Consider the following 21,925-nt stretch of genomic DNA (forward strand, 5'->3'; position numbering starts at 1 on the left):
GAAGGTTAATGTTAAGTAATTCACACATAAATTAACATGACAAAAATACATTCCAAGACCTTCTGGACACTTCTCTGGCCATACCAAAACATGACAGTCAAGAGGGCAACGAATGTATGACGTTACAACGAATTCCGTTGCAACGCATGCCTTTACCACGCATGCGTTACAACGGAATTCGTTTTCCACGCATAACCTTTTCCTCAACTACTTGCGTGGTGACGTCATACGTCGTTAAGAGGAAACGGAAGTTTTTTTTCCGATTTCTCTTAAACGACGCTGATTTGCAGATCCCGACGTGACTTCTGGTGAGTTTTTTTTATTTGGGGGGGGGGGGGGGGGGGTGGTGGGAGACCCCCCCAAGCCCCCCTTTTTTTACTTTTTACCTTTACCACATATGCCTTTACTACAAACCTCGTAGTAAAGGTATGCGTGGTAAAGGCTTTAGTGGTAACCACGCATGCGTTGTACTGCATGCGTGGTTAAAGATTTCGTGGAAACGGCTTCGTTGTAAAGGCCGTTTCCCGAGGGCAACAATCCTTAATGGGAAGTTCAAAACACAAAAAGTGATGAATTAAAGAAATGCACTGGAAACGGGATTAAATTGAGATAAAGGACCCAGGTCTATGCATCCACCATACAACACTTTCTTTGTAGTCCATCTCCTCCAATACTTGCACAATCTTTAAAGAACTGGAGCACAAAAAATAGTCCCACTTCAGCCCTATTTTTTCCCCAAGAATATCGTCATCTATATTGCGTTATATTAATCACCAGAAGCATCAACTTCTGAATATTGTACAGACCCATACTTTTGATCATGCAAACCATAAAAAAGCAGCACATTAAAAAAAGTATACTCCTTCCACTTTTCCTACAAGTAATGGTTTTAAATGGTAGTAGAATAATAGAGAACACGGTTATGCTTCCTGATCACCAACATGTAAAATTCACTTAAGCTTCATAATGAACTTGCATCATATTTGTCTTCACTATTATTAGCTACTTCATTTGCATAATTGTCTAGAGTGGGAAGGGTGGGTGCTTCGGGCTATGAACATTAACAACCAAAACTGTTTTCAGCTAATAAAGATACCAAACTGTTTGAATTTTATGTTGATTTGGAAAGGCAGTTTTTTTTGTTGAGCTCTTATTTTTCATATGTTTAAAGCTGGCCTCACATTTGTTTGACCCCCTATATAAATTCTACAGGAAATAGCCACTAATGAAGGGGGAAAAAGTAACAATCACTTTCTCCTTCAATGCAACCTCAACGTAGTTTGATGGGGCTGGGCAGAATATGTGTCCTTTTACAGTTACAAATGTACAGTTTTAGTACAATTTAATCTTGCTGAAACACTGTGAAAAATAGCAAATAAATCATACAAGCAGCAATTTATAAGTAGTACTAGAGAATGTATTTTGAAATAAAAACAGGAAATCAGTTTGAAAGTGCTTCAGAGCGCAAAATATTTTATTTAAGAATTTACAGTGTCAAATCTAACACTTGTAGGAAAAATAGCAACTTCCGTATAAGAGGAAGCCTTTTTGAATTAAAAGGTGTTTGGCAGTCTGTGATGAAGGAATTCAGCGCCACAGCTGAACTTTAGGAGACAGAAGATGTGACCAGGCTTTCAACAGGAATATATCCAAAGGTGGTATCTCTCAAAATCAGGTTTGTGGAATAAAGACTGTGCAGTTCTGGAATACTCCCAAATCGTTCCGCTTAAGAAGCAAGTAGAAAAGCTCACTTTCCCACTTAAAGTCAATGAAGATGTATGATGAAGTGACGTTTACATGTATCCAGATATTAAGATTGAATTGAGTTACTGAAAGAAAAGCAGCAATGAAATTGCGCACTCCCCTTTGGTTTCTTTATATTGTATAAAGGATCCTCCTTGGTCTTCAAAGGCAAAGTCCACATACACTATCTTCAGAGACTTAAATATACACGCTTTCAAAATGGTACTTATTTTAGATTCCGATTGAGCCAGTGCTAATGGTACAAGTTTTAACTGCATCCTATATAAAACCTAGTATTTGAGGTTTTTGAAAAATTACTGTTTTGCCCATCCAACAGAAGCTTATCGCATGTTTTCCATTAAGACCTCAAAGTTAAGCAGCTAAGGTACAGGCAAATTTAAACTAAGATTCCAGCACTCTGGTTAGACAGTAAATTTTCTTTACTAACAATTCAAGCTGTTGCCACCTTAATTACAGTTTGACAGAAAAAGCATACCATATTGCACTTAAAAAAATCACATTCATCAGAAGGATTATGCTTTGCCTATTATACAGAGGGATTTTTCCAGCCTATACAACTTTCTACATACATACTTAGTTAAAACTTCATTCTGATTAATTTTTAGGTTTCTCGCAGTACAGTCACAGTTTTATCATCAGAAATATTGTACTTCTTTAGGAGAGTTGTGGAGCAGAATATATGCCTCAATCGCCTTAAGAAAATGGCTTTTTGAAGATGCTATTTTCTGATGAATGCCATGAGCGATTGCAAGTTCTATCCACAAAAGAGGATTCAAGGCCTACTCAAGCCCACAAAATGGATGTTTAGAGGAAATGTCCATTCAGGAACAAAATTGTACAGGTGATTAACAAAGAGCGAATCGTTTAGTTTTTAGAAATTAGGTTCTCCATAAAACTTTACTATCAGTTAAATAAAATGTCCACAGTTTTTTTGTTACTCTTGCTTTCATCAAGCGGAGCAACAATTCAATTGCTTTGGCTGCAGGTTAGCTGTTTACAAACCTGACACCAACTACATGTCACACAAAGATTAATCCCTCTTGACCAGCTTCTTAAAATAGACTTCATGGATTCCTCTTTTTGGCAATAGTAGCTGTTGATAGTTCACCAGTTTTAAAGCCCAGTAAGATAGAAGAAGGTCAATTAGATTGCTGCTATCGGGTCTTCAGAATATAGTATAGACATTTTAAGTACAAAGTCTCAGTTTTGTGCCACTGGCGTAGTATGAAATGTCTCAAAGTCTCGAATAAAACTAGGCATGTTCTACTTTAGAGTTGGATATTTTCTCGCACCAAATCGTCCCAGCCTGGGGCCTCCAGCTGTGGCAGATGGCTGTAATAAAAACAAATATATTTATTAGCAGTTAGCAAAAAATATGTTACCTGTGTACCAATATTTTCGTTGTTGTAAAATAGATAATCACAGATCTCCTTTAAATAATGCTTTGCCATTTTGACATTACATCTGATGATATAGGCAGAGGGAGCCTTTTTCTTCATGTGTTATGGATTTAGAAGTTGTATATATGTCCAAGAAAGGACAATTGATTTTGCAAAGAATTAACACAAGGCACAATCTGGACAAGGTTTTTAATAGTCAGAATGTGCAATTCCCTCTACCCCACTCCACTGCACGCCACTCCACTGTCACTCTACTGTCACTCTGCTCAACTCCCTCTAAGCGACTTTACTCCACTGTGCGATACACTACTCCATTCTACGGCACTTCACTCTATGACAATTCGCTTTAATCTACGCAATTCCTTCTGCCCCACTTCACTGAACTCAACTCCATGACACTCTACAGAACTGTGAAACTCCACTGTACAACACTCTACTCCACGACACAATGCCACTCCAGTCTATGCCACTCCACAGCACTCTATGCCCCCCCAGGCTACTCTAAGACACTCCATGCCATTCTCCTCTATGTCTCTCCATGACACTCTACTCCACTCCACTCTTTCTATGCCACTATACTGTCACTCTACTCAACTCCCTCTACGCAACTTTACTCCCCAGTGCGACAAACTACTCCACTCTACGACAATTTACTCCAATCTACGCAATTCTCTCTGCCTCCCTCCACGCCACTGTACCCCACTCTATGCCACTACATAAGACTCTACTGCATGGCAATCTATGCCACTACACAACACTATACTCCACGACACTATACTCCACGACACTATACTCCACGACACTATACTCCACGACACTATACTCCACGACACTATACTCCACGACACTATACTCCACGACACTATACTCCACGACACTATACTCCACGACACTACTCCATGAAACTCTACATCATTCACCGACACTACTCTGCAGGCAACTCCCTCTAAGCTACTCCGCTCTATGTCGCTCTACTCAACACAACTTTACTCCACTGTGCAATGCACTACTCCACTCTATGCCACTCCATTCCACAACACTTCTCTCCGACAATTTACTCCAATCTATGTATTTCCCTCTGCCCCACTCCAGCCATTTTACTTCACTCCACTTCACTCTACACAACTCCCTTTATGCTACTGCAATCTATTCTACTCCTCTCGTCTACAGTAAGACACTCCAATCCACTCTCCTCTATGCCACTCCACAACACACTACGCCACTCCACAACACTCTACTGCACAACACTCTAAACCACTCCACAACACTCTACTACACGAGACTACGTCATTCCACGACACTTTACTACACTGCACACAACTCCCTCTACGTGACTCCACTCTATGTCACTCTACTCAACTCCCTCTATGCAACTTTACTCCACTGCGCAACACACTACTGCAGTCTACGATGCCTCACTCCAATATAATTCCCTCCACTCAACTCCCCTCCACTATGCAACACACTATGCCAATAGCCGCAATTCCCTCTGCTCCACTCCACTCTACGCAACTCCCTCTATGCTACTCTTCAACACTATACCACTCCACGACTCACTAAGCTACTCCACTCTACTCTTCGACACTTCATGCCCCTCTCCTCTACCACACTAACTTTAAGCCATGTTGAACAGCAGCCATGTTGGTTTACAACATGGATAAAACACATTGGCAAAGCCAATAGCTCTGCAATAGGTGAGAAGTATTGGTTTTGTCAATGCTTGTTTATAATATGCCATGTCTCTTTTCCACCGTATTTATCCTTTAATTAATAAGTTACTAACCTTCTGTAATGCCTTATCTGGTAGAGACAGGATCAAGCCGCAGATTCCTCATTAGTAGCATGGGCTGTTGTCCTTGGTCCTACAGACTAGTCCAGTCATGGGGTGAATACTTTCAGCAGGACTACATAGTATAAATAATTGCTTCTATGAAGGGTTTTCTCTGACACTTTCCTATTCCTCTGCTGTGGGTAATGTAGTGTACATGTTTCTCAAGGTCTTGCCGACTTCAGCTCTCAATGGGCTTCCCACAGTCCTTCTGGTGGAGCAGCTTCTTTGCTTCACCTATAATTCTTAAGACAGCCTGGTCACTTTTTCTCATTATGCACAGGCTAGTCCTATTCAGGGATCTTTCATGAGCTCAGTTTGCAGACCTTCTTTCAGGAATAGTGTTGCTTGGGTATCTATTCTAATATGAGGAATCTGTGGCTAGATGTCTCTATCAGATGAGTAAGTTACTAACGATTGGTAACGCCTTATCAGAGAGACAGGATCCAGCTGCAGATTCCTAAACGACCCACTCGTCCTCCCCGCTCTGCGAACTGCTGGTCCTGTTACCTACACAATCCCTTTCTTGGCATTCTGATGCCTTTGTTTATGACTTTGTATTTGACACAAAGATGTCTTTTTTTTGGCACACTGTTTTCTTATGCAGTTTCTCAAAGTGGCTCTGCGTTGTTGGCGCGAACAATAGTCACAGAAGAAACTGACGCCACTCGATGCCCTCTACCGACGCCCAGAGATACTGCTGTAAAATTTCCAAATTCAGTCTTGCGTCCGGGGAGAATTCTATGATCATTAAACTGCAGCCAGATGTCTATCAGATGTGTAATATTTTAATCTTGTGTACGCTACGTAAAAAAACTGTTAAAACTGAGCTATGGGTACTCGCAAAACCACAGAAACTGCCTGCAAAACAAACACACACAGCACGCCATAAATCACGCCACCTGCCATATTTAGCTTTTGGTAGTCAGGGTTATTTTCCTGTGACATTTTGAAATGGGTGTTGTCCTGTGTGGTACATCATGGAGCACATAGCAGGGGTTGGCCGCAGGGCCTTGCCTGCAGCTAGGCTTTGCACATAACCTGCCACAGGTAGCCAACCCTCCGCCGTGGCTGTGCGGCCCTTGGCTATGCACAGAGGTATGGTGTCCACAAAGTTCCCCGCACTCAACCTACTACGAGAAGTCAAGCACCTCTGGGTATAAGGGTTCGAACACAGAGCATGCCGGGCCTGAAGTTGTGGCTGCAAGAGAAATCCTTCACTTGCAGCCATCTAATCAGACGGTAGATCCAAAAGGGAACAAGGGAGAAAAAGGTTACCTCATACAATCTGATTCATTTTATGAAATTTTGGATTTGTGGATATCTACGGATTGGATCTGTGAATACACCACAATTAAAAAGGCCAGGATATACAAAAGTATGAACCATTTAAAGCCTGACGGGCAACTTTCTTTCCCCAACAATTAGATCAAAATCGACTGAGTTTCTACGAAAGGAGGGTTTTTGGACTCCACTTACTATCTATCCTCACCTGTAATGCATAACCAGTACAGCACCTTTGTTTTTCAGCCGCCAAGAGTTTCTTCGGTTTATTTTTGATACATTGTTAGTATTAGAACATTACATTATTACCATTCTGTTAGAACATTTATAGTGCAAGCCATCAGATTTCAATATTGATTATTTCTGGTACAGTTGGAACTTTTCTTTATCTTTTCTTTCTCTCTTTTTCCATAAAAAATAAAATGCTGTTTCATTAAGGTACCTTATCATTTAATACAGCTTCTTTTTTTTCTTATGAAATAATTGCTATTATATGAGATGTGACTTTAATATGGTCATATATATTGTGTTCTATTTCCTTGTTGTTTTCCTCCAAATGTTGTTCTATGCTGTACCATTTGTTTATTTATTTCAAGAAAGCGCTATTAAACTTAAAAATAATAATTAAACTGTGTTGATTTACACTGAATCAATGCAAACACGCTTTCTGAGCAAAGTTCAACTTCCCTGGCAAGTTATCCTTGAATCTGTTCAGCAGTTTTGTCTGTAGAAAAATTTCCCATGCACACGTTGCATAAAGATTTGCATGCCAGGCCTTAGCTGTCTATGCAAGCAATTGTAAATTTGGTGCAGATCCGTTCATGGGGTCAAAATGTATAGGCAAATAAATAAAAAAATGCCTTTTTAATGTAAAGTAAGGCTGAACCATACTACAGTGGTAAATGTCACCCAGTAACAGAATTCAACTCTAGTGCACAACTTATATTAAACGGTCTGCAATGCGGGTCAATTTCAGCTAACAGATAAAAAAAATACAATTTAACTAGAACGACAATTCAACATGAACATCAGAACCCTACTAAAGATACTAAAGCTATTATTCAGCTCTTCAGTTCAGAAATCAACTCAGTATAACATCTACTGCGTTAAGGTAACCCATGCATTTCAAACTGGGGTAGGATATCTTACTAAAATAGAATGTGTACCGGTTAATTCAGATGTATCTTTGTAGGTTTTGGGAACCAAATTGCCAGTTCATATGGATTTCTGTTAAAAATGTACTTTCTTTCTGGCCAGATTATCTTGACCACACGACTCAAAAAGAGAAAATGATAATTTGCAAAGGTACTCCTAGTCCATCGTATTTAACGCCTTTTCAAAGTCCACCAGGAGCAACGCCAAATCAGAGGGTATAGAGTGACGGCGAGGGCCACTTGTAACCGGCGAATGTAGTGTTGGGTGCTTCTTTGCGGCATGAAGCACCATTGGTCCGGGTAGAAGAGTATCAGCAGTACCCTCTTCAGTCTATTGGGCAGAATTGTGTCAAAGATTTTGATCTCGCAGTTGAGTAGGGAAATGGGGCGGTAGTGGGCACAGGAGTTAGAAGGGGGTTGCGTCTTTGGAATCACAACAATCACATATGAGAGGTGCTGGGGGAAAAGCGTACGCAAATCTGCCTGACCAGTTCATCCATATCGCATTGCCCTGCGACTGTGGGTGAGGGAACCTGGCGGCAAAGCTTTGGCATTTTGCGTTTTCCCTTGTGGCAAACAGGTCTATCTCTGGATGACCCCACTGCTGGAAGTACGGTGGAGTACTGATGGATGTATCTCCCACTCGTGCATTTGGTGGCTGTACCTGCTGAGCAGATCCGCCATCTGATTGTCCTTGCCCGGGAGGTGTTCCGCCATGAGGAAGATGTTTCTCTGAATGGCCCACTTCCACATGCTCTGAGCCAGATGAGACAACTGTGGAGAGTGTGTACCCCCCTGCTTTTGAATGTAGTACATGGCCGTCATGTTGTCCGTCCGGATCAACACGACTTTGTTGCACAGATGTACTTTGAATGCCTTCAATGCCATGAAGATTGCCATCAGTTCTAGGTAGTTGATGTGCATCCTCTTTTGCTGCGTTGTCCATAGTCCCTGCACCGTATAGTGGAGTACATGAGCTCCCCATCCCTGGAGAGATGCGTCCGTCGTCAGGATAATCTGTGGCACAGGCTCCTGGAACGGTCGGCCCTTGCAAAGGTTGTGTGGATTCCACCAATGCAGAGAGCTGTACGCCCGACCGGTCACCAACACTAGGTCGTTCAACTGTCCTTGAGCCTGCGTCCACTGATGAGCCAAGCATTCCTGGAGCGGACGCATATGTAGCCTCGCGTGCGGGACTATGAAGATGCAGGAGGCCATCATGCCTATCAACTGCATGAACACTCTTGCTGGAAGCGAGTGTTGTGGTCTGAACTTCTGGATCAGTGACTGAATGCTGTTGATCCTCACAGAATTTGGCTGAGCTGTGGCTGCCAGAGTATTGATCGTCGCACCCAGATACTGCCACACATGGGCTGGCTGAAGGTGCGACTTGGGATAATTCAGTGAGAATCCCAGATCGTGAAGAAGGTGAATGGTGTGGGACATGTTGGCGGCGCACTCCTGGGCCGACTTTGCTTGGACAAGCCAGTCGTCCAGATAAGGGTAAACGTGAACGTTCTGCCTCCTGAGGTGTGCAGCTACTGTCGCCAGACATTTTGTGAACACTCTGGGCGCCGTGGTCACCCCGAAAGGTAGGACCTTGAACTGATAATGCCGACCCTGAATAGTGAACCTGAGGTATTTTCTGTGTGATGGATGCAGTGGAATGTGGAAATAGGCATCCTTGAGATCCAAGGTTGCGAGGAAGTCTCCCTGATTGAGCAACGGGAGAACCTGCTGCAGTGTGAGCATATGGAAGTGTTCTGACAGAATGTACTGATTCAGGGGTCTGAGGTCCAGTATGGGTCTTAGGGACCCGTCCTTCTTTGGGATCAAGAAGTACAGGGAGTACACTCCCGTGCCTTCTTCCTCCACCGGCACGAGCTCGATTGCCCCTTTTTGCAGCATGACGAGCACCTCCTGCTGCAATAAGTGCAAATGCTCTGTGGACATAGGACGGTGTTTTGGTGGCATGTTGGGTGGAGTGGATGTTAACTCCAGACAATAACCAAACTGGATAAGTTTCCTGACCCACCTGTCAGTGGTGATGGATTTCCAGACGGGCAGGAACTGCTGGAGTCTCCCCCCGACAGGTGTAGTATGGTCGGGGGGCAGTGACAGGGCGTCACTGTTTGTTGGTGGCGGAGGAGCGTGAGTTGTTGTTTCCACGACCTCTGCCCTTGGCGCTGTTGCCCCGATAGCCGCCTCTACTCTGCTTGGTGTAAGAGGATTGTGCCCCACCTTTATTGTATTGCGTTTGCTGGGACATCTGGCCTCTGGAAACACCTCTATTGCCTGAGCGACGAAAAGTGCTGCTCCGAAACTGCTGGGACTGGAGAGCCCCCATGGATTTTGCAGTTTCGGTATCCTTTTTAGGTCTTGGCTAGCCGCGCGGAAGCGCGTCTCCGCCGAGAACCTATTGTGGCCGTGTCTCCTTTCCAGGAGACAATCCTGGCCGCGCGCATCGCCTTGGAGGCGATTTGAAACGCGCACGCGAACGCGCTCGCTGTGGGCAGCTGCTGTCGCGCATTCTCTCAGACACACACACAAGCGCCCATGCACGCACGCACGCACATACAGCCCCCCCACACACATACACACGCGCACGCACACAGACACACGAGTGTTGCCCCCCCGTCGCACAGAGACACACATACAAGGTCACCAAGACCCCCCCAGCCCTTTTTAACTTACCGGGCCAATCCCGGGGGACTCCGCCGCTGCAGCTCTTGCCAGCTCCTTTCACGGGGCTCCCTCTTGGTCACGGGGCTCCCTCTTGGTCAAGGGAGCCCCGCAACATTCGCCTAACCTCCTGCTGGCGGCCCCGGGGCTCTCCACCACTCACGGGAGCCCCGGGCCGCGATACGCATGTCTCCTCTTCCGGTCTGGACGCGGCCCCACCCCCGTCACAGGCGACATTGCCTGACTTCCGGTGGGTGCGTAGATTTTTTTGTTTTGTTTTTTGTTCATGTCTGCTCATGTCTGAGTGGTGTCTAGAAACTAGGCCCTTTCCTGGTATAAGTTTGCACATAGTAAGAAATTAAGACAGGAGCTGGCTTTCCAGGGAGAGGAGAGGGAAGAGGCAAAGTGTGAACTGTCTGTACACGAATTACCGGAGATCCTGCCGAAACCCGCGTATGCTATTCACGGGGACTGAATCGGACTGCATGAATGTGTACATTGTGCATACAGTGTGGAGGTGTCATGCACTCAATTGCATGGAGCGTGTGTAGGAGAGTAACCGGCTTGTATGTGCACAGAAGTAATATAGCGTGTGTGAGAGTCCTGGGGTAGCAAACTGCACGCACGCATGACGTAAGAAGGAGCCAGGCAATTTTGAGTCGGATAAGTACAACGCTCGCCGTCTATATCTACGTAGATGCATGTTCGTGCGAAGTGTGGAGGTTGCGTAGGGGTCAGGGAAAAGAGCGAAAGGACGTCAGGAAGGCTCATTCACACCATCACTGGATTGCACGTGAGCCAGGAAGCTGCGTGCACGCGGTGCTTTAAGAGGGCAGCCTCTCCAACTGACCAGCGAGCCACGGGCCGCGCCTGGCCTCCCAGGTGAGACCACCCGAGCTGTGTGAGTATTTTGGGAGATGCCTTCGGGTCATCATATGATCTGGAATAAAATATCAGCTGTTGTGGGAGATGGTTAGTAGTTCGAGTTAATTCCAGCATACCTTGAGTGAGGCTCGTGCTTGTTGTTAGACTGTAGATGTGACATGACCTATAGCTTGCAATTGAGGAGCCACTGTGTGGTCTGAAGTTGATTACACAAGCTGAGAACTTGACATCTTAACTGGAGATTTTAGTCTGTTACAAGAACAATGCATTATTACAAAATTTCTGAGGTTGTTTTTTTTTCTTCTTTGCAGCTACAGTAACATGTTGTTGTTTTACTGCTGCTATTTTCCCCGGAAAGTATAGACATGAATACATATCGGCTATGCTAAAGATACATTGGCAAATCTAAAAGTTCTTGGTTATAATTGGAAAAGCAAGCCAGATGTATTGGCTTTGCATTTCTTGTTTTCAGTGGGAAGGTGATATTAAGTGTTCAGGGATCAACTCCCATTAACTGGGATATCACAAGCAGAGCATCAGCTTCTGGTCACCTGCTTGTAGTGCTGTTCTCAGATAACTGCAGTCTCCCAGTGTAGACCAATGTTGTGGAGGATCATGTCTTTGGAAATAGCCTGCAGTAGACTGCGGACTTACTTTGATAAGCCAGAAATCCAAGGAGAATTCATAAAGTACCTGGCACCATACAGAGCTCTGCATCACTTAAATAGGGATCTTATGCTTCAAGCCATCCTACTGTATGATGAGCCAACATAAAGTTTGAGTGTAAGTACCTGACACTTTTTAGGTCTCATACCTAGCGTTGCAATTAAGTATTGTAGCAATCACAGTATTGCGCACTTTACATTTAAACAGTCATCTAAAGCACAGCATGCCACCATTGCTATAATTTCAATTCAACCCACATAATTCCACTACACACCACATGCATACACTCCATAACACATGGCAAAAAGACATTGTCATTTACAATGCCATTTGCTCTAACTCAAATAAATCCGAGACCTATTGCATTTCCAATGCTTGTTTATCTTTTCTAAGGTGGTATCCACTTCAGGACCAAATAACCTATCTGGGTTTACTGGCTGATTGAGGATGGTGGTCTGTATCTCCGGCTTGAAACCGGAGATTCTGAGCCAGGCCTGGCGTCTCAACATGACACTTGTGTTAATGGCTCTGGCCGCGGTGTCCGCCACGTCCAGAGCACACTTAATCGAAGCGTTGGAGATAAGCTTCCCTTCCTGAATAAGCATCTCAGCTGCCTCCTTATACTGATCTGGAAGATGTTGCAACAGGGTCTCTAGTGTGTCATAGTGTGCCCTGTCATATCTGGCCAGTAGTGCCTGAGTGTTAGAAATACGCCAGACATTGGCCGCTTGAGCCGCCACCCTCTTCCCTGATGCCTCCAGCACTTTAGATTCTTTGTCAGGGGGAGGAGCATCACCAGTGGTTTGCGAGTTCGCCCTCTTCCGGGCATTAGAAACGACCAGAGAGTTCAATGGCAATTGGCCTTTGATGTAGGTTGGGTCGCCAGGGGCCGGCCTATATTTCTTTTCAATCCTAGGGTTGAGCACCCTGGCCCGTGTGGGTTCCTTAAAAATGTCTGCAGCATGTTTTAGAACCCCTTTCAGCATGGGTAGTGTCTTGACAGTCTTTTCTGCCGTGGAAAAGGTATCAAAGAGGAAGTCCACTTCGATAGGGTCAGCATGCAGCTGGACGCCGTGGTTTTTAGCCGCCCTCTCAATTAGAGCATTAAATGCCGCAGAATCCTCAGTAGGAGAGGTTTTGACATTGTACACCTGAGGGTCCTGGGCAGTTTGCGGATCCCCTGGGTCCCCTGCATCTGCCCATGAGTCTTGGTGATCCTCAGGATCAGTGTTGGCAGGAAAGTTATACTCCTCGTCCTCACCTTCTCCACCCTCCACATCTGAATAAGTAGGTGAGGGTGTAGCCACTCGTGGAGTCCGTGGAGCAAGAGGCTCCACCAGAACAGGGGAGTCCACAGCAGGCTTCTTGCGCTTTAAAGGAATAGTGTAGGACTCCAAAGGCTGGGTTGCCGTGATCTTCCTCTTGTAGAGGGTCAGTTTCCCGGTGTCGGCGTCGATAAAGTGTTCCGACTGTCCCTCCACCGAGGGTTGTCGAGGTTTCAAGCTCCCAAGCGGCTGAGAAGGCTTCGACGCCGTAGACACTTGGACGGGCGCCTCGGTGACCGACCGTGGAGCGAAGGCCTTTGGTGCTACCTTCGGCGGCAAAATAAACAGGAGTGGCGTCGAAGACTTTGGCGTTGTGGCAGCCGGCTTCGCGGTGGAAGCATCCTTCGGTGCGGCTGCGGAAGCCTTGTTCCTGATGCGTTGTAGAGAGTCCGACACCTGCTTCGTAAAGGAAGCGGACGATTTCGTCGACCCGACAGACGTCTTCCGTCCACCTGCGAGTGAAGACTCGAGCGTCGATGCCTTGTTGTTATCCGGTCGAGGCACAGGATCAGCCATCTTCGGCACACCGTGCCCTCCTTCGGCGCCGACGTTGGCTTGTCGGTGGACTCGAGTACTGGGTGCGGGGCCCCAGTCTTCGGTTCGACGCCTTTGGCCCATTTTGGCTGGACGCTTTTGACCGACTTCGACTCGGCGCCCTTGACCGACTTTGGCTCGGCGCCCTTGGTCGACTTCCCCAGGTCGACGGCCTTCTTCGGCTGCCCCGAGGTGTCTGAAGTCCGAGGAGGCGGCCGGAGGGACAGACGTCTTTTGTTTCGACGCCGTCTCTGTTAGTTTCGATTTCGTCGACACCGAAGGTTTCGGTTTCGTTTTGACCAACGTAGGCTCCGCAGAAGTGTCCGTAGCCGGGCCCGTAGGCGAGGCCGTGGATTTGGGTGGAAGGTGTTGGGTAAGGCCGTGTGGCGATCCCTCGACCTGAGCCTTAGTAATTGTTCTTTCGGGGCTTAGCTCTTCACATGAGCTATCTCCTGTGGCCCCGTAGGCCTCATTGTCGTCTCCTACCTCGTCGACGACTTCTTCCTCGACCACCTCGACGTCCGCGTCGTATTCGTAGTCTATCTCCTCCGCCGGAAGGGAAATCTGTATATGAACTTCTTGTTCGTCTGCTTCTTCGCTATCGAAGATGTCCACCGGTGCCGGGGCCGACTGCCGGGCCTCCTGGCGCGCCACGCGCCGAAGTTGAATCGTCTTCTTCGATCGAAACCTGGAACAAGCCATACAGTTGGCTTCATTGTGGTCCGGCGACAGGCACTTGTTGCACACCGGATGGACGTCGATGTGTGGGTACTTGGATCCGCACACGGGACAGTTCTTGAACGGACTCCGTTCCATGATGTGTCGTCGAAAGTCTTGCTGCGTCGACTGGGCCTCGAGCACCGAAGAGCCACGCGACTCCTCTGGACGTCCGACTCGGGAACTGAGCCGGAACAGAGCTGGGCACCGAGCGCAAAACAATACCGACGGTATAGGAAAAAGGCCTTCAGGCCTTACGAAAAGTTTTATCGATTCCGAACTGGAGATGTCGAATATACATCCGAACCGAATGGCGGAAAAAAACAATCTGGGGATGGAGTCGATGCCCATGCGCACTGTAGTCCAGGGGAGGAGCCACCTATCTCGTGATACTTCGAAGACTCTTCCAGGACAACAATGTGCAATCATCCGGACCCAACACTAGGCGGCGATCTATGCTATAGATTTGAATTCAGCAGCCCACATGCCTCGAACCTGTTAGTCATGAAGTGGTTATCTGTTTGGCTGATGACCATAACATCTTGTGAGGAGGGAAGCAAAGTTGGAGTCGAGAACTGCCCCCATGACATTAATCCTTCCAAAAGCACCAGACAAGATATTATGCAGTTTACTGAGAATCCATGTCTGAAGAGAGTCTCCAGAGTCAGGGTGAAAACACACACGGAACTGTCCCCAGATGCCATTCGATTGAGATAGTCATCTAAATAAGAGTGGCAGTGCACCTCCTAATAATGCAGAAAGGCCACCACTGGGCAAGATCCTGTTGTGAAGAAGATGGGAGGGGAAGCATTGAGACCAAACAGTACCATCCTGTACTGGTAATGTAGGTTTTCCACTGTGAAGCTATGGTGGCTCCACAAGAATGGGCACATGAAAATAAATGTTCTGCGCCAAGATTATTAGTCATTGTTGTGTAGAACTGTCAGTACCTGAGCTAAAGTTAGCATCTTGAACTTCAGAAGGGAGTAATCGGTTCAGATCAGAAAGATCTAAGATTGGACAGAGTCAGACTATACTCTTTCAGGGGTGCAGAAACTGCTCAAATGCTCTTTTTTTTTTTAAACAGATTTTATTAAAGTTAAAGCACAGAGTCATCATTACAGTATCACATTTCAGCCTAATTTTCGTGCATTATAGTACATCAATGTTTACTGTTTCGATTTCTCCTCATCGCCATATCTTCTGTGGGAGAAGTACAAATCCCCCCCTTAGAAGCATTCCACCCTCCCCATTTTTTGTCCTACTTCTTAGAGCAGCCCCGTTGTTTATAGACCTCCTTCTCTGCAATCATGCATCTATCCATCTCTGCCACCCACCCAACCGCCAACGGTCGTTTGTTGGATCCCCAGAGCATCGCTATAGCCAGTTACAGCAGGTACCCCAATGCCACCCATTGCTGTTCTATATCTGGCAGGTCGGTGGCCTCCCATATATTTTGAATCCCCAGTCGCGGCGATAATTGAAGGTGTTTACCCAGTGTGTCACTCATTTTTAGGTCTCGCTGAAGAAATGCGTAAGCATTGTTCGGCGAGATTCTAGTAAGCGGTCCGAAAAGTCTACCCAAGCTGCAGATTAGACACAGTTCATGTGAGACAGGCGCGTGCACGACGCCAGCCACATCACACACCACCATTTGTCTGTGCCTCAGCATCAGACTTCAAAGGCTGCCGCTCCCCCCCCAATCAGACTTCAAAGGCTGCCGCTCCCCCGCCCCTCGCATCAGACTTGAAAGGATTGCACTCCACCGCTATCTTGAATGTGGATGCGTGGGCACTCCTTTTTACATCTCACACCCTTGCCCGGTACAGTTCATTTGATTCAGGCGCGTGCACAAAGCACACCACAAGCCTCGGCATCAGACTTCAAAGGGATCTGCTCCCCCGCCCCCTGCTTCAGACTTCAAAGGAATACGCTCCCCCTCCCCTGCAATGCCGAGAGCTTGTTTATAGAGAGCGGTTCAGTTTTTCTTGGAACAAATCCACCCCTCTAGTTTTATTTCTTACACATTAAATTCCGAGCCCGTTTTCCACGTTTTGCTCTCTTTTATTTTGTTTTATTTTAGGAGATCGTGGTAACACTTTTGATTAGTGGTTTTAAGTGACTGAAGTCTTGTGGTGTTGCCTAGAGAAAGCACACACTTTTCTTTCCTAAACCATTGCCCATTTTTCGCGGAGCAGTCCTGCTTTGCTCTAGTAACCTGCGAGCATTTTATAGGCAAGTTCTCACAGCATGCATGCAATTATCTGGTAAATACAACCAACAATCATATCAATTATCCTGAAAGGTTCACTGACCCAACATGGATCTTTTAACAATACTTCGAGTTCTCGCGGCATGCATGCAGTTATCTGGTCCACTTACTTGTGCAAATTGCGAAGGGTTGTAGAACTGAACTGCTCCGGTGGGCGGTGCCCCCAAAGGTGCTGAAGTATTTGAACTCTAAAAAATAAAATAGTCAGTCAAAACGCTCAATAAACAAATCCACCTTCATTTTTGTGCTTTTTTTTGTAGGAAATAAAGATGAATGTGAAATTCTGCATTGCTGCTGTGAAAGAGTTCACAACATTACATATTACCAGAAAAGCTTTCTTTTACAGTTTAATGTACATCAGCCTGATACATTTTCAAAATGGCTCGACCAGTGCAAGAAGCCAAAGACCTTATTTCCAGCAAATCCCTTTCAACATCCTTTGGTGAACACAATTAGGGGTATATTACAGAGTAAAGTAACAACCCTCTTGCTTTAAGGAGTCAATGATTCTTTGCAATATACCGCAACCTTTGCATGCTTGTTATAGATAGTGGAAAAACCTCATGCACAAGAATACAGCCTTTGGCACGGGTGAAAACAAACCAACCTGAACATGCAAAAAAAAATAAAGTAGCAACAAAGCAGTGCAAGGTAACTCGATTAGTAGAAGTCAGTATTAGTAGCAGGGCAGCAGACGCCTGTTTGAGCTCAGCTAACAGATCCTATAACCTCACTATGCCAATATATCCCCTGCTTGTCCTCACTATGCCAATATATCCCCTGCTTGTCCCCAAGGCATTATGTCATTTTGTATTGCTGTTAACTATGAGAGTTAAAGTTACACTCAAATGTACTCATTTTATCCATCGTGGGAGGATTAAAAAGCCAGCTCCAACACTCTTTGAATCTGTGGACATCAGGTTACCAGAGGGATCTCTGTAGAGGCACATTATCCCCAAGAGTGGGCTTACTGACACAAATCAGAAGCTCAGTTACATCTGCTGCCCTGGCGAATAGTCCTACGTGCCTTACATTATATTCGTCAGTTGTGAAATCCATTCCATAGTTGAAAACAATAAGTTTACTTTTGACATGCTATTCTTTTAAAGTGATAAACAGGTACTGCAATAGAGATGAAGTATTCCTTTAATCCACTTGGTTATTTTTTTGCTGAACAGCTGTCAATCAGCGTGGAAGACCCTTACATTTTCTGGTATTGAGCAATCATTTGAGTTGATAATGTCATTATTTCTTAAATGCTACAGAAGTCATAAAATCATCCAATTTCAGAATTATATACGTTTCTCTGTCAAGGGCTAGGGGTTTATATTCGAAGGTTTCATTTTGTTGAGCTTTGATTGTGCCTAGCTCTCCTATAGTTCTCAACCTCTTTTGGTTGCCAAAAAATTCAAAAGCTGAAACTGTGAAAGATGATAATGGCTTTAAAGAGTCCTGGCTATGTCAAAAAAGCAAGGGACTTGTGAAAATGTTCGGCAGCCTTAAAGAAAAGTTGCACAGCACAGAACTAAAGAACAGTATTGTCAGCTATGACCTCACGCTTCAACACATTACAAGCTCCTAAAATTAGATATTTGAGAAAAGGTTGATCAACCTAATACCGTGGATCATTTATATATTTCTGGACCTCCTTATACTTCAAAGGCAATGCTTTCTAACAAAGGGTTTAGAAGTCTTGAACATAGCTAGTACAATATGGGTAATAACAGATTTGGTCGGGGCCTGATGAACCTCTCGTGCTCCATGAAACACCAATCCTTTCTGTTTTTGGATAAAAGCATAACAAACACAAAACTAAAAGGAGTAGTCACCGTTAGTTCAACTCTTATTTGTAAAAGTCCCTAGTGCATCCATCATAGTACACAGTACTTGGTCTCACACAGCAAAGACCAGCTCTCATTAGCTGCCCTGGTGTGATCGATTTCTGCTATTTCTAGTGCATTGCCCTTTGGTTATGGGTTCTTCAAATGTCTTGACTATTTTTCTAACAATTTCTTAGAGAAACTGCTCGAATGTATATATTTTATTTCATAATTATTTGGAGAAATAACGGAGATATCTACAGTTTATTTGGAGTGGGGGGTGTCAGATTTTCATGCTAACTGCTAATCATGTACATCACTTCCATTTAGGGTCAATGTAAGAAGTGTAGCTTGCAGGCATAGCAGAACAATCCTGAATGAGTCAGCACTGGCCACCTTCTGATCTAGAACTTCAGAGAAAGAAGAGCAAAAGAGTTCTCTCAAGCACTATTAAGGTGTCTTCGCCTTACACCGATTAAGGAATGAGCTGGTCAACAGAACTTGCCTCTGCTTCACCACAGGTGCTCCATCCGCCTGAACATCTTTTGCCTTAAATAGAACAGGCATCAGATGAGTTTTCAGGGTGTGTCCAATTCTTTGGGAACAAATAGGAGCAGTACAACAAAACATTGCAGTCCTTGCAAGTAATGTTTCTAACTGCAAATTTTTGCATCAAATTGTTGAGACCTCATAATGGTTGTTAATCACAATTTTTATATATGCTAGATACTGTGATTTGGCAGTCCTTGTGCCTTTTCTCGTGGCTCAATTGAAAGCCTCACTTACAAATAGTTCAAATCAATCAATCAGTGTTTGCTACTCACCTGTGAGGGTATTGAGGAGCGGGGGGGGGGGGGGGGGGGAAGAAGGAGGGGGTTGCTGGGTGCTGAGGTTCAGTCGAAGTGCCAGGTCTTGAGATCCTTCTTGAATTGGTTCAGCACCTAGCCTGAGTTGGAGAGGCAGGCTGTTCCAGGTTTTGGTGGAGAGGTATGAAAAGAATCTTCCTCTGGTCCTGGTCTTGCAGATCCATGGGACGGTGGCAAGGGCCAGTTTGGCGGAGTGGAGGTGTCTGGTGGGTACATGGAATGAGAGGCATGCTCGTCCAATGTCGTGGAGGGCTTTGTGTGAGGAGCTTGAAAATGACTTTGGTTGACTGGGAGCCAGTGGAGTTCTCGGTGGTGTTCGGAGATGTGACTGCGGTGTGGGATGTTGAGGACCAGTCTGGCTGTGGCGTTCTGAATGTTCTGTTTCCTGAGGGGTTTCTGGGTGACGCCTGCATAGAGTGCTTTGCCATAGTAGAGTCTGCAGCGGATGAGCGCGTGAGTGACCGTCTTTCTGGCCTCAGCGGGGATCATCTTAATGTCTTTCGAAGTAGGCAAAGGGTTTGGAAGCATGAGGAGGAGATGGCGTTGATCTGGCGGTGCATCGTGGGCGAGGAGTTCAGTATGATGCAGAGGTTTCGTACGTGGTGGGTTCCTAACGCGGCGGGCCACCAGGAGTCTTCATGTGCAGGTGTTGGGGCCCCAGGATGAGGACTTCGGTCTTGTCCGAGTTGAGCTTGAGGCGGCTGTCTCTCATCCAGATGGTGAAGGCCTTCATCCCGTCGTGTAATTTGTTTCTGGTGATTGTGGGCTCGTTGGTGGCAGAGAGGATCAGCTGGGTGTCGTCAACATAGGAGATGATGTTGGGTCTATGGTTCCAGACTATGGTTGTAAGCGGTGCCATGTAGACGTTGAAGAGTATGGGGCTCAGGGAGGAGCCCTGGGAAACTCTACAGCCGATCTCCATGGGTTCTGAGAAGAACGGTGATAGTCTGAGTTTGTGTCCCAAGGGTGAGGAAGCAACTGATCCAGTCCACGGCTTTGTTGCAGATACTAGCGTGCGGAGGGATACAGTGCCAAAGGCGGCAGAGATATCCAGAAGAAAGAGGGCTGCTGTTTCTACCCGGTCAAGGAGCGAGCGGATGTCATCGGTGGCGGCTAGGAGGGCGGTCTCGGTACTGTAGTTGTGTGTTTTAGTTAACCTCTTCCTTTTTAGAATCTTCAGAAACAACTTCTGAAAGTACATGTCCACAGCCAGAAAATCTAAAATTAGATCTATGCTTCATGGTGGCATCATTAATCCCTCCTAAGTATATTACTTGATTAGTACTAGAATAGTGGAGGAATTTCATATTTATAATATTACCCATAGCCAACTTAGCTTCCCCATGCTGGAAACATTTTTTGTCTATTAGATCTTACTTTGCAATGGGTGGGAACAGAACATATTTCAAATCTCAAAAGGCTAGATGTTATGCAGCTCAACTTATATCCCAAACATTAATCAAAGATGTTTCAACCTAATTGTTAAAGAGGAGAAAACGTCTCCTTTGCCCACTGTTCCAGGGAAAGATAAAACTTATAGAAGTGGGCATTAACCAGTTCCTAAGCCAATGTCTCTGCAGTTCATTCCAGATGTAAAAGTAACTTACCTTTGGTAACAATATTTCCAGTGGATGCATACCCTTCCTGTAGATTGCGTTCTTCAGGCGTAGACTGGTTGAGAAAAGGTTCCCCCCACAAGTAGCTCTCAATCTCTGCCAGGTGGAACCATGAGCTCCAACCACAAATTTGTTCACCAGTGCTTTCACCACTGGCATATAATAGGCACTAAAGAGCATCCGGACATCAGTTCTTGAAACCCTTTCTGCACCAAATGAAGCGTGTGGAGGGGATCTAAGAACGCATCACCCACAGGGTCAAAAAACTAACGTAACATTTTTGCATACCATGTGATCTTACTACATAAAGCACAGGCTCAGAAGAGGAGGGATGGTAATGAGGAATCTTCCGGAAGAATTTATAACCACCTGAAATGTTGCTACTGAAGTTAATAACTTACTTTTGATGGATATAGCTTCCTGCAGATTCCCTCCCTTCAGAACGAATCTCAAAACAAGAACTTCCAGGAGGCGAGAATAATTAGAGCCACTTTAACAAGTTATTTATGTAGCGCAGTCCGGGCTGTGAGGCAGCAATGTTTACTAAAAATATGCTGGGATCACCATGTGGCCACCCAGTAGATGTCAGCCACTTGAATGCCTCTAGGGAGAGCCTTGGAAGTAGCCATGGCTCTAGTGAAGTATGAACGAATGCCCTATAGATGGTATTTCTTGGCCAAGACATAGCAGATCTTAATACAGAGGATTACCTCACAACCAATAGCATGTTTGGCCACAGCTTTGCCTTTCTTTGCTCTGGAACCTATCCATTCTGTACGGTTGACTGCAGTCGATATAATATCAAATTACACACCCTGTGGTCCAGGATGTGCACTTGCTTCCCTTTCTTTCTTTGGCACAAAGCTCAAGGACAACCAGAGTCTTTCTTGCCCAGTGTTAGCGATGTGCTGTGCGCCGCAGATAGGAATCCAAAGATTTTTTTTAAAGTTTTTTTTTTAGTTTTATATAGCGCGAACTAGACCCGCGACATCGGGTATCAGAGAGCTTTACATACCACCAGTTTCATTACAGAAAGACACATTAATTTTTGTTAGTCACGGGGAGATAAAGTGTTTTGCCCATAATCACAGGATGTTGAGCGTCGTTGCGGA

At 45.4% G+C, this 21,925-nt stretch overlaps 1 protein-coding gene across 6 annotated transcripts in view; it reads right to left on the reverse strand.

Moving 5' to 3' along the window:
- Nucleotides 1–1,445: 1,445 nt before the first annotated feature.
- The window catches only part of SEC16A (SEC16 homolog A, endoplasmic reticulum export factor), a 421,944-nt gene continuing 401,464 nt past the window's right edge, over nucleotides 1,446–21,925 (reverse strand). For all 6 annotated transcript variants that reach the window (XM_078641918.1, XM_078641921.1, XM_078641919.1 and 3 more), the window contains 2 exons: nucleotides 16,622–16,699; nucleotides 1,446–3,096 (listed from right to left, as the gene is read on the reverse strand). In XM_078641918.1, coding sequence (XP_078498044.1) covers nucleotides 3,028–3,096; nucleotides 16,622–16,699 — 147 coding nt within the window. In that variant the 3' untranslated portion in view covers nucleotides 1,446–3,027. The remainder of the gene's footprint in view (nucleotides 3,097–16,621; nucleotides 16,700–21,925) is intronic.

This window comes from Lissotriton helveticus, chromosome 5_1 (assembly GCF_964261635.1).
Source record: "Lissotriton helveticus chromosome 5_1, aLisHel1.1, whole genome shotgun sequence".
Taxonomy (NCBI): Eukaryota; Metazoa; Chordata; class Amphibia; order Caudata; family Salamandridae; genus Lissotriton; species Lissotriton helveticus.